At 50.8% G+C, this 14,533-nt stretch overlaps 1 protein-coding gene across 5 annotated transcripts in view; it reads right to left on the bottom strand.

Moving 5' to 3' along the window:
• TTC7B (tetratricopeptide repeat domain 7B) overlaps positions 1-14,533 on the bottom strand; it is a 254,836-nt gene that overhangs the window by 216,236 nt on the left and 24,067 nt on the right. For 4 of the 5 annotated variants that reach the window (XM_047080225.1, XM_047080223.1, XM_047080226.1 and 1 more), the window contains exon 3: positions 9,160-9,328. In XM_047080225.1, the coding sequence (XP_046936181.1) occupies positions 9,160-9,328 (169 nt within the window). The remainder of the gene's footprint in view (positions 1-9,159; positions 9,329-14,533) is intronic. The other variant, XM_047080227.1, reaches the window with a different exon arrangement.

Here is a 14,533-nt window from a genome sequence, read left to right as displayed (position 1 = left end):
TTTATGTTCTTTTGACTGGTCTGTATTTCTGATTTTTATATAATGCACATGTATGTTGTCTGTAACAAGAAGAACAGTAAAATAAAATGATGGGGGAAGGGGCAGGAGGTCAAACACAGGGACAGCCAGAAGTCCCACCTCACTGCCCAAGGAAAGGAGCATGCTAGACAGGACTTTGGGGAGGGGAGGGTGAGACCATCACAGCCACCCGTCGCCCCCAACTGCAGGTGTATGTCCGACTACACAAATCTCCTTCTGTTGACCTCGGATTTATAGACTTCAAAGCATTTTCCCATTTTGTCTTAATCCAGCCTTCTCAGGACTCTCACCTGAATATTATTGTCCCCATTTTGCAGGTAAAACAGGTAGGACTTAGGCACTTAAATCAAATGGTTTAAGAATCACAGAACAGAATGAGGGGTTCGCAGGTTATCTGACGCCAGACCCTTGTCGACAACAACCCCACTCTAAATGAGTTTATGCTCCAGCTGAAAGGCAGCTCGATAAAGCAGAGAGAGTAGGGATTCTGGGGCCCACAGGCCTTGAGGTGAATCCCACTTCACCTCCGAAATTCAGCCTCTCAACTGCTCACAGGGAATGATAATCCCTGAGCACAGGACTGCTGCCAGAATGGGGTGCAGTCACACAGGTAAATGAGCAAGCATCACGCCTGCCTCTGGGCAGGGCTCGATAAATGCTAACCCACCAGGAACCCCCACCTCTCAGGGCAGCCAAGCCCTGAGGTAGCTCCTGCTAGTAGAAAGACTTCCAGATACGGGCCTAACGTTGGACTCGGTGAAGTTTCCACCGCCCCGCTCTGGCCCCATCCCCGAGGACAGAACAGAGAAGTCTTTCTTCCCCCAAGGGCCCTCCACCCCTGGAGACTGTTCTTTTCCAAAATGCCCCATTCCTTCAGCGCTTACCCACCTGATATGGTCTGGTTGGAAGGCCCCTCCAGTCCAGTCCACAGAGACTCCGTCACAGAGCAGCCATGTGGCTCCTCTCATGTTCCTTCTACCCTGCAAGGACCGCTGCCAGGGAGAAAAGGGTGTTCAGGGCCCTGGGCCTCTTTGACGAGAGCACTCCTATTCAGAAGAGCCACACTATGGACTTCTATCATAGAAGTCTGATTCTCCCAGTGGGACCACCCCTCCTCATCACGGCCTTCATGCAAGGCCTAAGCCAGTCCCTGGGCACGATTCTGGCCCCTGAAACTACATCAAGGATGGGAATGTGATCCACCAGGGCCAAGGAGACACAGTGAGAATGTGGCCGAGGTTTCTGAGACTTACACCTAAGAGAATCAAGAATCTGGAGCCGCCCCAGCCGCCTGGAGCCTGGAATGGGAACCAACACAGAGGACGGTAAGCTGAGAAATGGAGAGAAAGCACCTATCTCTGAAGCCTGAATGCGGCTGCCGCTGAGGTCGGCCTGGGTTGGGTTTTCTTTCACCGACAACTGAAAGTTGTCTTTCAGAAGACACAGATCTTAGCAGAACTTCAAAAGGAGCCTCCAGCTTGGCTCAGGGCCTCCCCTCCCCTTACACTGCTTCCCTTCTGCGTGTCCCTGGGGGCAGGGGCTTGGCCCCACCTCCCGAAAGCCTTGTAGGGTGGAGTTTGAGTTGCTGACTAGGATTTGCACTGCCGCCTCCCATCCTCTCTGTGAACAAAACACATTTGTTTACCGCTGGGGCGGGGCAGAGCAGAGGACAGGGACCCTCTGCCACCGGTCTGCCCCCTCCCTACTCTCATGTCCCCAGTGACCATCACATCTCTTCGGTGACACTCTCTCCCACCAAGTACACGAGTGGCCTCACCCCAAGCCCTGGTCACCGCCCCTGTGCCTGAGGCCGAGCAAAGGGCTCAGAAGACTTCAGCCCCCCGGCCTGAAGAGGGCAGGGGGCCCCTACGTGAGTGTGACCGCGGACGCCTTCGGCACTGGCAGGGCATGGCCAGCCTGCAGCCAACCCACCACACCCGGGCTGCCCCGGGACCAGCAAACAAACTAACGTCTCCAAGGATGGAGCCCGCAGCATCCTGAAAGCTGAAAGCCCCCAGAGAACATGTTTCCACTTTCCTGGGGGAAGCTGGGGCTGCTCCCGGGAGCCAATATTCCACGATGGGAAAATACGCTTCGAAGCAGAAAAGTAAACCACCACGTAGGAAACGAATGCCTCAAGTCACCTGGTCGAGGGTCTGGCCTCGCCTTGACATACAGTGCTGTTAGAATCAGCCCCTAGGGAGAAGAGCCGATATGCCTTCGTTCTGTATCTTTTACATTCCTCAGAGGCAACCCCTGCTTAACATGGCAGCCTTTTGGGGGGTATGACGGTCCTCAAGCCATAACCACCCACCGTCTGAAGAATTTCCAACTCAACTTGTTCCAAGCCTTTTCCCATGCCACCCAGATGCCCAGGACTGAGCCAAGTGTGGAGAAGTCACACCCGAGCAACACTTGATAAAAAGCCCCTCATCAATGGACTGCATCCGTTATGCTGAATTGTCTAAATTTTGCTCTGGTAGGAGGCCCACAGGAGACAGTGGGCAATCCCCAGGGGCCTCTTCCGAAAACATTCATAGAGAATGTTTAAGTCTCTTGGCCTAACAACCGCTTATGCTGAGCTGAAGTCTGCGGGTGTGTGAAGACACTGGGTTTCAAGCTGGGGAGAACAGGGCTGGGATCCAAACCTTTTGGAGACGGGTTCTCTATTTACAGACTAGTGCTTATCAGTTGCGGAAGACAGGTGGTGCTTCTGGAAAGCCTCTCTTGAGAGCTCCCTTGCCCCTTCGTACTGCCCACTGCAGAAGGCAGGTGTCTTCGTTCCTTCCCTGACGCTGACCCCTGAGATGGAGACACTCAGAACGCACACGGACAGTTGAAAGAGAACCCTAGGCCCAGCTTTACTGGAGGCAGGCAAAAGAGGATGTAACATTTTCCAAGGGGAAGTCGTTATATGATTCTCGTGCTATTCATCACACCTGCGCTTCTGGGAAGACCAAGGGGTCCACGAGCTCTGCAGATTCTAGAGAAGGGGAGGTCTTTAGGGATCAGCCTCTGACCTTCGACCTCCGGTCAGGAAGGGGTGTCCAATCAGAAGAGACAAGCCCTCCTCCTGGGAGCCGAACCAAGAGATGGTTTCTCCTCAGCTATCTCTCCTCTCATCAGCCAACGTATTTAGCATGTTCCTTACGAAGACAACTGTCAGATGACTGTGTGAATTGTTCGTGCCTCTTACAGGAACACTACTTGAATCAACTGATCCATTCCAAGGTGAATGGTCCTTTGTGATAAAACCATGAATGTGGGCCCAATTCCAAAGACCTCTAACCCTCTGGGTCAGCCTTGGGCAAGACTGGTGAGGGGCAAATGGACTAGTCTTGGGCCCCACCCTCAAGCAATCCCCTTAGGGTAACCTCTCCATCTGCCCCTGGCCACTGGGTACAGCCCTCCTCCAACACCATCAACACCTTTTCCTCTTTATAGGGCACTCCAGGCCTCAGATCTTTGGCTTCATCTGCCCCTAGAGATTTCCCTCTAAATATACTGTTCCCAGGTCCCACTCCTGGGCCCAAACCCTCTGCCAGACAAGGCAGATATACTAAAGCAACGATTCCCTCTCTCCATAGCTGGATGTTACCTGGGGCTTCTGGAGAGGTCTATCCATCTGAGGTCACACCCAAGAACAAAAATAGCTAAACTTTGTTGCTCTCTGCCAGGTGCTGTGCTAAGAGCTTTACAGGTATTCACTCTTTCCCTACGATAACCCTACAATGCAGACACTATTATTATCTCTATTTTATAGAGGAAAAAAACGGAGCCCCAGTGACGTGAAAGCAACTTGCCAAAGATCTTATAGCTGATAAGAGACAAAGCTGGAGATCAGATCTGGGCAGTCGGGCTTCAAAAGCCCCAGGCTCTTAACCAACGCACCAGAGGAACAATTTGAAACCAGGAGCAAAGGAGGAAGAGAGAATGTGGCTCCAGAGAGCTCCCCCACAGCGTGCCACCTTCTCTACCTGGGCACAGAGGCCGAGCAGCCTGACGGGCAGGTTTCCTACCTCATCCTGGCCCTCCCTCCAGTTTACTGGGTGTCATCAGGCAAGTCCCTGAGCCACTCTGGCACAGTCTCCCCCACTGGAACACAGAACATTTGTATGAGGGCCCCGTTTGCCCTTTGCAATCAATCCTTCTCTGCCTGATACCACACAATCTAGAAAGGAAGTGTAATACCACGCCGGGTATGTCTCCGGGTCCATGATGTCCCTCCTCTTGGGCACCAAAGCCTCAGTCTTGCACGTCCCCTTCCATTCACCCGAGAGCAGGCTACGTCTTTCGGCCACTTCCAGCTGGGTGAGAGACCACACTCTACGGGACATGTCTAATCAGAGGCTGACATGTGCCCCTGGTCTTGTTTTTCCCAGGTGACTATGGTCCTATAGCAACGTCTCACCAATGGACTGTCAGCAGAAGCGAGGCATGCTCCTTGTGCTCACCCAGACATCTCTCTCTCTTCCCCTTTGCAGGAGCTGCAACACATCAGCAAGCCGGCTTCAATCACAGAGATGAGAACGACACCCTAGTGCCTGGGGAGAAACGGTAACCTCAGGGAACACAGCTGCCCCACCGGCTGTGACCAGTTGGAATATTACAGGACTTCTCTCACATGGGAGCCAGTGCATGTTTGGTCCCTGTAGGATGAAAGGGTACGTGCCAAGGCTGTCTATAAAGTCCACATCCAGGAAGGCAAGCCACTTCTAGCTTACACAGTCCCATCTGCAGAAAGTCACCCCGTGTCCAGCAGATCTAAGTCCCAAAATAGACAGTGGCCATGTGTCCACTGTTCCCAAGCCTTCCCGTTTGGGAAAGAAACATCTGTGGCCATTTGGTGTCCTGGAGATTTCACCTGAAACCTCAATCTGTATCCCAGAACAAAGATGTCTACTCACTGGATTAAACCAATGCTATCAGAAGCTAAAGTGTTTCTCAATTCCCTCTATTCCCACCCTCTATTTGTCTGCTTCGGTTTAAGAAATGAAGGAAGGAGTTAAGGGGATGAGGGGGAGGTGAGATCCACTTAGGAACTCTCTGATCATGGAAGTGAACTGAAACGTACAACCTTTTGGAAAGAGATCCATGTCCGGCTCTGTCATGGTGTGATGCCAGTATATGCTCTCATAGGTACTTCCCATGATTGCAAGGATATGACCCTGAATCACTAAAATATGCCCAATACGTTGCCTACAAACAAAACGCATCTCACTGTGACCGGCTATGAGCGAAGGCACCTGGAATCACCTGAGCTACACGATGGGCATCTCAGTAAAAATCCAAGCAAGGGAATTTTATAAATTTCACTCAATAACTGAGCACCAATCATGTGCCAAATACTGTGGTAAGTGCTGAGGCTCGCAAACAAAGAGCTCTTCCTTCAGAGGAACTCATGGACTGGTGGGGGTGTCTGATAATAGGACAGCTAACACTAGTATGATTTTCAGGCAGTATGCTAATCTACCACACAAAGACAGCAGTGAACCTGATTAACTCTGAATGTGTGAGTCCCAGAAGGGGTCAGAGAAGATGGGAGGTGTGAGCTTGAGGCACAAAATCTACAGGTAAAACTCTAGGCAAGGAGAAGGAATTAAGGTGGAGGAACAAGGAAGGTGAGTCTGCAAAGAGGGGTGTATATACAAATCAGGGGTATTCTCCAGTGATCTGAATGTCTTCTACATGAGGAGACCTTACCTGGCCCAACCATCCTCTGACCCACATGCCAGTAGAGCAGCATGATTAAGAACATGGGCTCTGCACTGGGTGTTGTATGGAAACCAATTTGTCAATAAATTTCATATATAAAAAAAAAAAAAAAAAGAACATGGGCTCTGGAGCTGCACACGCTTCAGACTGAGTCCCCCTTCTGCCGCTCAGTAGGAGAGCATGGGCTCCAGCACCGGTCTCTGCGCTCAAGTCTTAGCTCAGCCACTTCCTGGCTTTGGGACCCTGGGCAGATTATCTAACCTCCCTGTGCCTCAGTTTTCTCATCTCTAAAATGGAAAGAATAACACAGCCTACCTCATAGGGTGGTTGTGAAGACTGGCTGATACCCAAATGAGGGGCACAGAGCCTGGCACAAGTAGGCATCGGTAACATTCCAGTAACCTCGCCCAGTCTCACTTCCTTGGTCTGTAAATTAGAGGTTTGCAGGATTTAAGAGACACTAAAGCCCTAACTGATAACTCAATGATGTTGGCTTCTGATTCCCAATAAGTCAAGGCTAACATCAGCCCGTCAGGGGAAGCGCTCCCAGCAATGGCTGGAGAAGCAGATGTGGAAGTTCATGGACATTTCCAGGCTCTGGCTGGCAGCCCGGCTCAAGTCAGGCCTCCGGAAGCCATGGACCAGTTTAGGTGACCTGTGAAAGGCCAATTCCTCCACCTCCAGCAGCACGCAGGTGGCACAGGGGAGGGGTGTCCCAGGGGCTGCTGTGCTCAGCTCCAGCCAGGGCCTGCCCAGAGGCAGTGAGGGGACCGCTCTTTCCTTCTTCCCAACAGAGCTGGAATTGACTGGATGGTCCCAATCTGGAAATGTCAGCAGCTAATTCAAAAGCACTGGAAACACGGAGGTGACCACACCAACCCCGTCTCCAGGGCCTGCAGGTTAGCGGTTCGCACGGAGCGGTGAGACCTCCGTATATTTTGCGTTCATCGAACATTTGTCCGCAACCTCTCCTAAAAACTTCTCAAGGACCTTGATGGAGAAAGAAGAACCAAAGAGTATTGCTACACAGAGTTAAGACCAAGAGCCTCTTGAACTCCTCAGAGAAACTGGCCTGTCTTTGGGCATCTCCATGAACTAAAGGGGCAACTTTTCTGCCACTCATAGTCACTTCTTGTGGTCCCCCCATTAAACACTTAGCTTGTAAGCCAAGAGTTGTGTCATGTTCGTTATGTGCCAGGCACTGTTTTAAGCATTTTCTATATACTACCTCATGTAATCCTCATGACAACCCAAGGAGAGCTTGACAGATGGGGAAACTGAGGTACAGAGCCATTAAGAATTTGCACAAGGGCGCAGAGCCAGTACATGATGGAGGCAGGCATTGGACCCAGAAAGATGGCTAAGCACTGGTGGTCCACGCTGCCTCTCACGTGGCCGACACAGGTTCTCAGGGCTGGGGGCCTCCACTGGCAAAAGTGACCCTTCCCTCTCCCATACACGTGTGACACTGAATGTGCCCACGGAAGTCAGAAGCTAGCCAGGGCATGGTCTCCCGTGAGCCGGGCAGCGTGTCTCAAGAGCCAAGTGCCTCAGGGTGCCTGGGTGGCTCCGTCGGTTAAGTGACCAATTTCAGTTCAGGTCATGATCTCAGGGTTCATGGGTCTGAGCCTCACATCAGGCTCTGTGCTGACAGCTCAGAGCCTGGAGCCTGCTTGGGATTCTGTGTCTCCGTCTCTCTCTCTGCCGCGTGCACGCTCTCTCTCTTTCTCTCTCTTTCTCTCTCTCTCTCTCTCTCTCACACACACACACACACACAAACACACACACACACAAATAAATAAACATTAAAAATTTTTTTTTTTTAAAAAAGAGCCAAGTACCTCAGCACCATGGCTAGGGGCCCCCTGCTCACCACATGTCACCCAGGGCAACTCAGGGACCAAGTCTTCTGTCCTCCTTGCCCACCTGCAGCCACGAGACTCTGCTGGCAGTGCCACCTGCGGATGGTCTGCCCCCCCAGCCTGTCTTGGAGCCAATGCGAGGACCTGAGCTGTTGCTGTGAAGCAGGCCTCAGAGCCATCCCCCACCCCCCGCTAGCAAACACCCCTGGCTAAATCCACCAGCCCCCAGGTGACTGGAAACTGCCAGAGGAAGCTCTGCTCTCACTGGAGAATATCGTTCCTGGCCCCAAATCACACACGAGCTCCCAGAAGCCTAAGCCACAGGAGGTGATGTGAGGTGACGGAGTGGGCACCGCGAAGAAGCGGGCAGCAAACCACCAGAACGCCCTGGCCAGACAGACGGCATCCTTTCCCAGCCCGCACGGATGTAGAGAAGATCAAGTAGATGAACCTGGCAGCACTCGAGGCTCCCCAGGGAACTGGGTGACTATGTCACCCCTGTCACAAAGCTCATAAGTGTGCCTCGGGCCAGGCCTTTGTTCAATATCGCATGGGACAACCAGTCAGACAGCCAGCAGCACACAGATGACCGGCTCGCCGCCGTTCTGGTGGCCCCTGTGCCCAGCCACAGTCCATCACATGCACGGTTTGGACGGTAGGTGGCAGGAGGGAGAGGAGCAGCTTCAAATGGTCCCTTTCCTCCCAAGGCCTTTGGAATTCAAAGTGTCCCTCCTCCTCCAGGAAGCCTTCCTGGCCCTGCGGGTCTGTGCGACCTCTGTTGTCTCCAAAAAGCTGTTAGCCGTGCCCGACTTTTACCGTTTGCTCCTTGTTTGGCGCCGATCTTTTAAAATGTTATTTAATAAGCACTTCATAGGCCACTTCATAGGTTCTGTGGTGCTCTGCATACATTATTTGACTGAATCCTTAGAATACATCTGTGAAGCGAATATGATCATACCCATTTCACAGATGAGGAAGTAGCCGCTTGGAAAGGTCAAATAATGTATGTGTCCTGCCTCTGGCATTTTTCCCTCTCTGAGACTGCATTCTCACACATTTGGTTACAAACTCCTTCCTGGCAACTGGGGTGATTTATACTTCTACCCCCACAGCCCCCAGGCACACAGCTAAACACTGGACGACTGACTGTGCCAGGGATGGCCATCCGCAGGGACCGATCAGCCTTAATTAGCCCAGAGGCGGCATCAATGAATACGACTGGTCAGCCACGTGGCCCTATGACAAGACTCCCTGCATGTGCTGTGCAGGATCCCCATTACCCCATAAACCTCTGCTTTCCTTGCAGATTAGTTATCAGCACCCTTTCTGTGTTCGGCCTTTCCTTGTTTTGGTGAGAACTGCAGACCGGAGGCTCTGAGGAAGCAGAGTGTGGCTGGGCCTGAACTATGCAATGCACGTGGTGGGCTCCACCCCGAGGCCTTGCTGGGGACTGCCAGTCCAGGGCACGGGTCGGCCTGCAGGCTCCACGCAGGGCAGCGTGGCCCCGGGGGACGGCCTCCGGGGAGGGAAGGCGAGGGCTCACCTTTGGTAGCGTAGGCTTCCGCAATCAGGCGCAGCCTGTAAGGAGGGACGGCGGTCAGCGGCAGATCATCGAGGCCCCCCCGGGCATAGATGTTGAGAGCCTCCTTATAATCTCCTTCCACGTAATTCAACTTGGCCATGATCAGACTGGATTCTTGTAGGAACTCTGACTAGAAGGAAAAGGAGAGAGAGAAACGTTTTCCGACGATGCTCTGAGTCACGCTCCCTTGGGGGCCCTCCACCTGCTGCTGCAAAGCCTTGAGGCTCTCTACACAGAGCCCACACTTGAACGTGCACAGCACGACGGCCCCGAAGTGGAAACAACCCAAATGCCCATCGACTGAGGAACAGATAAGGAAAATGTGGGCTAGCCTCGCGGTAGAATAATCCTCAGCCAGAGTGAGAAATGAAGTACTGGCCCACGCCACAGCACAGATGAACCTCAGAAACCTTACGGCAAGTGAAAAAGCCAATCACAAATGGCTACATATTTAATGCTTCCATTTATATGAAATGGCCTGAATGGTCAAACCTATAGAGGCAGGAGGTAGATTACCGTTTGCCTGGGGCCGGTGGGTGGGAGGATGGCAGGTGACTGCTAATGGGTACGGGTTTATTTTGGGGGGTGTTGAAAATGTTCTAAACTGAGGGTAATGACTACACGAGTCTCTGAATATACAAAAAAACCCCACTGAATCGGACATTTTAAATGGGAGAATTATATGGCACATGAATTACATTTCAATAAAGCTGCTGTAAAACAAAACAAAACAAAACAGAACAGAACACTGAGGCTCCCCCCGCCAGCCCCTGTGCTTGGCTATGCTGGGCCCAGAATGGAAGGGACACTTTATGAACAAAAACATACAAGCACCTGTCTCAAAAAAGGACATCCGGGTAGGTCCTGCCCATTGCACAGGGGGTATGCCACAAGACCGTAACCCAAAGGACTCCAGGAGAGAGGCTTTCTAAATTGGTGCAGGGCACCTGGGTGACTCAGTTGGTTAAGCGTCTGACTCTTGATTTTGGCTCAGGTCATGATCCCACAGTTTATGGGATCAAGCCCTATGTCAGGCGTGCTGACAACGCGGGGCCTGCTTAGGATTCTCTCTCTCCCTCTCTCTGCCCCTACCCCCATGCATGTGCATGCGTTCTCTCTCTCGTTCTCTCTCTCTCTCTCTCTCCCCCCAAAATAAATAAATAAACATTTTAAAATAATAATAAACAAATTAGTGCAAAACCCAGGACTTTTCTTTCCAGGGGCAAACTTCTCCCACTGAGCCATTCTTCTTGTCAAGGTGACTGAGCCCTGGTCCCCTCCACAGAGGCTGCAAGCTCTAACAGTCATCTGATGGGCCCTCGTTCCTCTCCAGGCAGGAGCACTTGGCTCCCCCAGTCCACACCCACCCCACCCCCTGCCCTTCTTCCAGGCCACCGCTCCTCAGCAGGAAAAGAAGAGACGACCCAGCCATCTATAGAAGGAAGCCGATTTATACCCTGGCGCAGGCCTTCTCCCTGGAACCCAAGCTACGCGAGGCTAGCCTCGCCAGCATACAGGAGCTCGCCAGGAAGCTGCACTGTCCCGCAGCCTGCAGCTGGGAGGGGGTGGGCAATGCACAGGTCACCTGCCAGAGCATGGCAAAGCAGCTGTCCGCCAGGATGGTCAGCTTCCAGGCATTTCTTTCTTTTTTCTTCGAGTACAGTTGGCACACAATGTTACATTAGTTTCCAGTGTATAACATGGTGATTGGACAACTCTGTAAGCTAGGCTGTGCTCACCACAAGTGTAACTACCGTCTGTCACCAGAGGATGCTCTTAGGATACCATTAATGTGTTCCCCAGGCTGTGCCTTTTACCCCCATGACTTCTTCAGTCCAAAACTGGAAGCTTATATCTCCCGCTCCCCTTCACCCAATTTTACCCACCTCTCCCTCCTCTCCCCTCTGGCACCCATCAGTTTGTTCTCGGTATTTATGAGTCTGTTTCTACTTTTTGTTTATCTGTTTAGTCATTTGTTGTTTTTTAGATTTCACATATAAGTGAAATCATAACGTTATTTCTCGAAAGGGAACAGGGGCAACAGGCAACACTGGAGAGATAGCAAAATGGGCCCAGGAAGTGAAGGGAACAAAGGGGTTTCTTTTTCATTTAAGTTCACTATTATTCTTTTTTAAGTAGGCTCCATGCCCAATGTGGGGCTTGAACCCACAACCCTGAGATCAAGAGTGTCGTGCTGTAGGGGCGCCTGGGTGGCTCCGTCGGTTGAGCGTCCGACTTCGGCTCAGGTCATGATCTCACGGTCTGTGAGTTCGAGCCCGAGTCAGGCTCTGTGCTGACAGCTCGGAGCCTGGAGCCTGCTTCGGATTCTGTGTCTCCCTCTGGCTCTGACCCTCCCCTATTCATGCTCTGTATCTCTCTGTCTCAAAAATAAACGTTAAAAAAAATTAAAAAAAAAAAAGGGAACAAAAGAGTTTCAAGTGGGGGCAGTCGGCGGGGGGGGGGGGGGGCACCAATGCAAGAAATTAGAATTACATCTGCAAACGCAGAAATCAAAGCAGACTTAAGAGAAAAAGAGCGATGACAAAAGCACCCACCGCTGGGTTCTCCACCCAGAGGAAAGGCTTCCTGGCCGACTAGGCTGTCTTCCTTCCTACCTCAAGCCCTCCGGCACCGAGACCACTGGCTTAAAAGCAAGGGGGAGGGGCGGCGGAAGCTGGTGTCTAAGAGGCTTAGCGCTTCATCCTGGGACAATGAAAAGGTTCTGGAGATGGCTGGTGGAGACTGTTGCACAACAGTGTGAATGCACTCCATGCCACTGAAACTGTATACTTAAAAATGGCTATAACGCTAAATTTTGTGTTATGTATTTTTTACCAACAGAAAAAGATTTTTAATATTCAGCTTGAAAAAAGTGTAAGTTTTTTTTTTTTTTTTTTTTTTTTTGAAAAGAAAAGTAGACTACGAGGCCAGATGGAAAAGATGTAGGAGCCTGAAGAGAATTACAAGCGGAAAGGCACAGTTTGAATGCAGGGAACAGCCTTGCTGGGTGAGTCCAATCGGCCGCAGGCGGACGGAGAGCACCTCCCCCACGGTGTTCGGCGTGGCCTTGCCCTTGGTAAACACAGTTCTCTTGACTTGAATCAGAAGCAGGGCTCCTGACTCCCAGGTCAGGCTCTTTCCGCCACGCCACATCGCCTCCTTGCTCTGGTCCTTCCTGCCTCAGTCCACGTGTGTTTTGTGGGTACCTTGTCTGCACTGGGCTTTAGCAAGCTCCCAACCAGGAGACAAACCGACGTAAGGTCAAGAAGAGAGGAAGTTTCCCGTACAAAAGTTGTGTGACTCTGGAACACTCTGTATAGGGTAGAGGAAGCTACAAAATGGTAGGAGGAGAACATTCCTCCAGGTAGAACCAGTAAAACAGCAACAAATGACAGGTCCCTGGTGCTGTGTGGCTGTGAAAGAACTTCCACGTCCGGGCCTCAAAACAACCCTGAGCTAACTATTTGCTTACAGATGAGCAGTGTGAAGCTCAGAGAGGTTAAGTAACTTTGCCGAGTCACACAGCTTATAAATCCAGAACTGGAACACAAACTCAGGCATTCTAACTTGAAATTCCGTGTTCTTACCACTACACTGGGTTGTAGAGGGTGCAGAGCAAAACCCAGCAGCACCTGGTAACACAAAAGGTCAACTTTTCACCATGAAGTTAGGGGTCTCGAAGGGGGGAAAGAAACTAGCCAGAGGTCAGGCCTGGAGCGGGATCCTCTGCCTTTCTCCCCTAACACACAGCCACATCCTCTTGGAGTAGTGCTTGAATCTGATGGCTGCCACTGTGAAGCGTGGCCCCTCGTGTCCACTGTCCTTCTACCCCTTCGCACTGATGAACACCTGCTAGTATCATGAGCTGACTTTGAAGAAAAGTGTATCGTGGCCCCTGGAAAGCAACAAGGAAAGAGAGAACATGTGTTTTTAAAGCCCCACCTGCAGCACCAAGTGCTTACTAAACTGAACTTCCTATATTAAAGTGAATGCTCTCAAGCCAGCCTCTGAGGGGCCCGGGGCTATGTCCACTGGAGACAGACATACACAAAGGCCATTTTGAAAGGAGGCTTTCTGCCAGGGTTTCCAGAAGCCTGCAGCCACATAACTGATGAACACTAACACTCACGTATTCAAATGCTGCCCATGCCCTCAACTGCTCCGGGGCCAAGGAGGTGATCAGATAACAGGGAGGAAGAACATCTCAGAATGAAAGCTCGCAGGCTTGGAATATACTGGAGCTGGGAGGGTCCAAGCTCACCCCTCCAACAGCCCACCCCTTTCAAACCAAGAGAAGCTAAGCCCCAGGGAGGGAAATGATCTCCTTGGGGTCACACAGCAATTTGGGAATAGGCACAGGTTTCCAAAACAGATACAGAAGGTAAAGTCGAGGAAAACATGGCCTATTGGGGTGGGGGGGAGGGGAGGTACACAAATAGGAGAGTAAAGTCCCAGAGGATTTGGAGACAGGAAGTAAAGAAAAGGGAAAAAGAAATCATCCAGGTCAAAAGCAAAGAGATACAACTCAACAACAACAAAAACCCAACCTGAATAAAAGCTGGCCAAGGCACTTGAATAGATATTTCTCCAGAGACCTACAGATGGCCAATGAGCATATGACAAGATGCTCAACATCACTGATCATTAGGGAAATACAAATCAAAACCATAATGAGATACCACCTCAAAAGTATTAGGATGGCTACTATCCAAAAACAACACACACACACACACACACACACACACACACACACACACACAAATACAAAATGCTGGCAAGAATGTTGTGAAATTGGAACTCAGTGTTGGTGAGAATGTAAAATGTAAAATAGTGCAGCTGCTGGGGAAAACAGTGTAACAGTATGGAGGTTCCTCAAAAAATTAAACATAGAATTAGCATATGATTCAGCAATCCCACTTCTGGGTATATGCCCAAAAGAATTGAAAGCAAGATCTTGAAGAGATATCTGTAAACCCATGTTTATATCAGCATTATTCAAACTACCAAAAGGTAAAAGCAACATCAGTGTCCACTGATTGATGGATGAATAAACACAACGCAGCTTAAACACATAGCAGAGTATTACTCAGCCTTAAAAGGGAAGGAAATTCTGATACGTGCTACGACATGGATGAACCTCGAGGACATAATATTAATAAAATAAGCAAGTCATAAAAAAACAAATACTATACAATTCCACTTCTATAACGGATCTGGAGCAGGTAATATCACAGAGACAGAAAGCAGAATGGGGGTTGCCAGGAACGGGTAGAGGGGGGAATGGAGAGTTAGAGGGTAATGCATAGAGTTTCACTTTGCGATGATGAAAAAGTTC

This window comes from Lynx rufus, unplaced genomic scaffold (genome assembly GCF_022079265.1).
Source record: "Lynx rufus isolate CCGP_SWC_20201006 ecotype Redwood Valley unplaced genomic scaffold, mLynRuf1.p SCAF_17, whole genome shotgun sequence".
NCBI lineage: Eukaryota > Metazoa > Chordata > Mammalia > Carnivora > Felidae > Lynx > Lynx rufus.
This window is presented reverse-complemented; position numbering and strand designations above follow the sequence as displayed.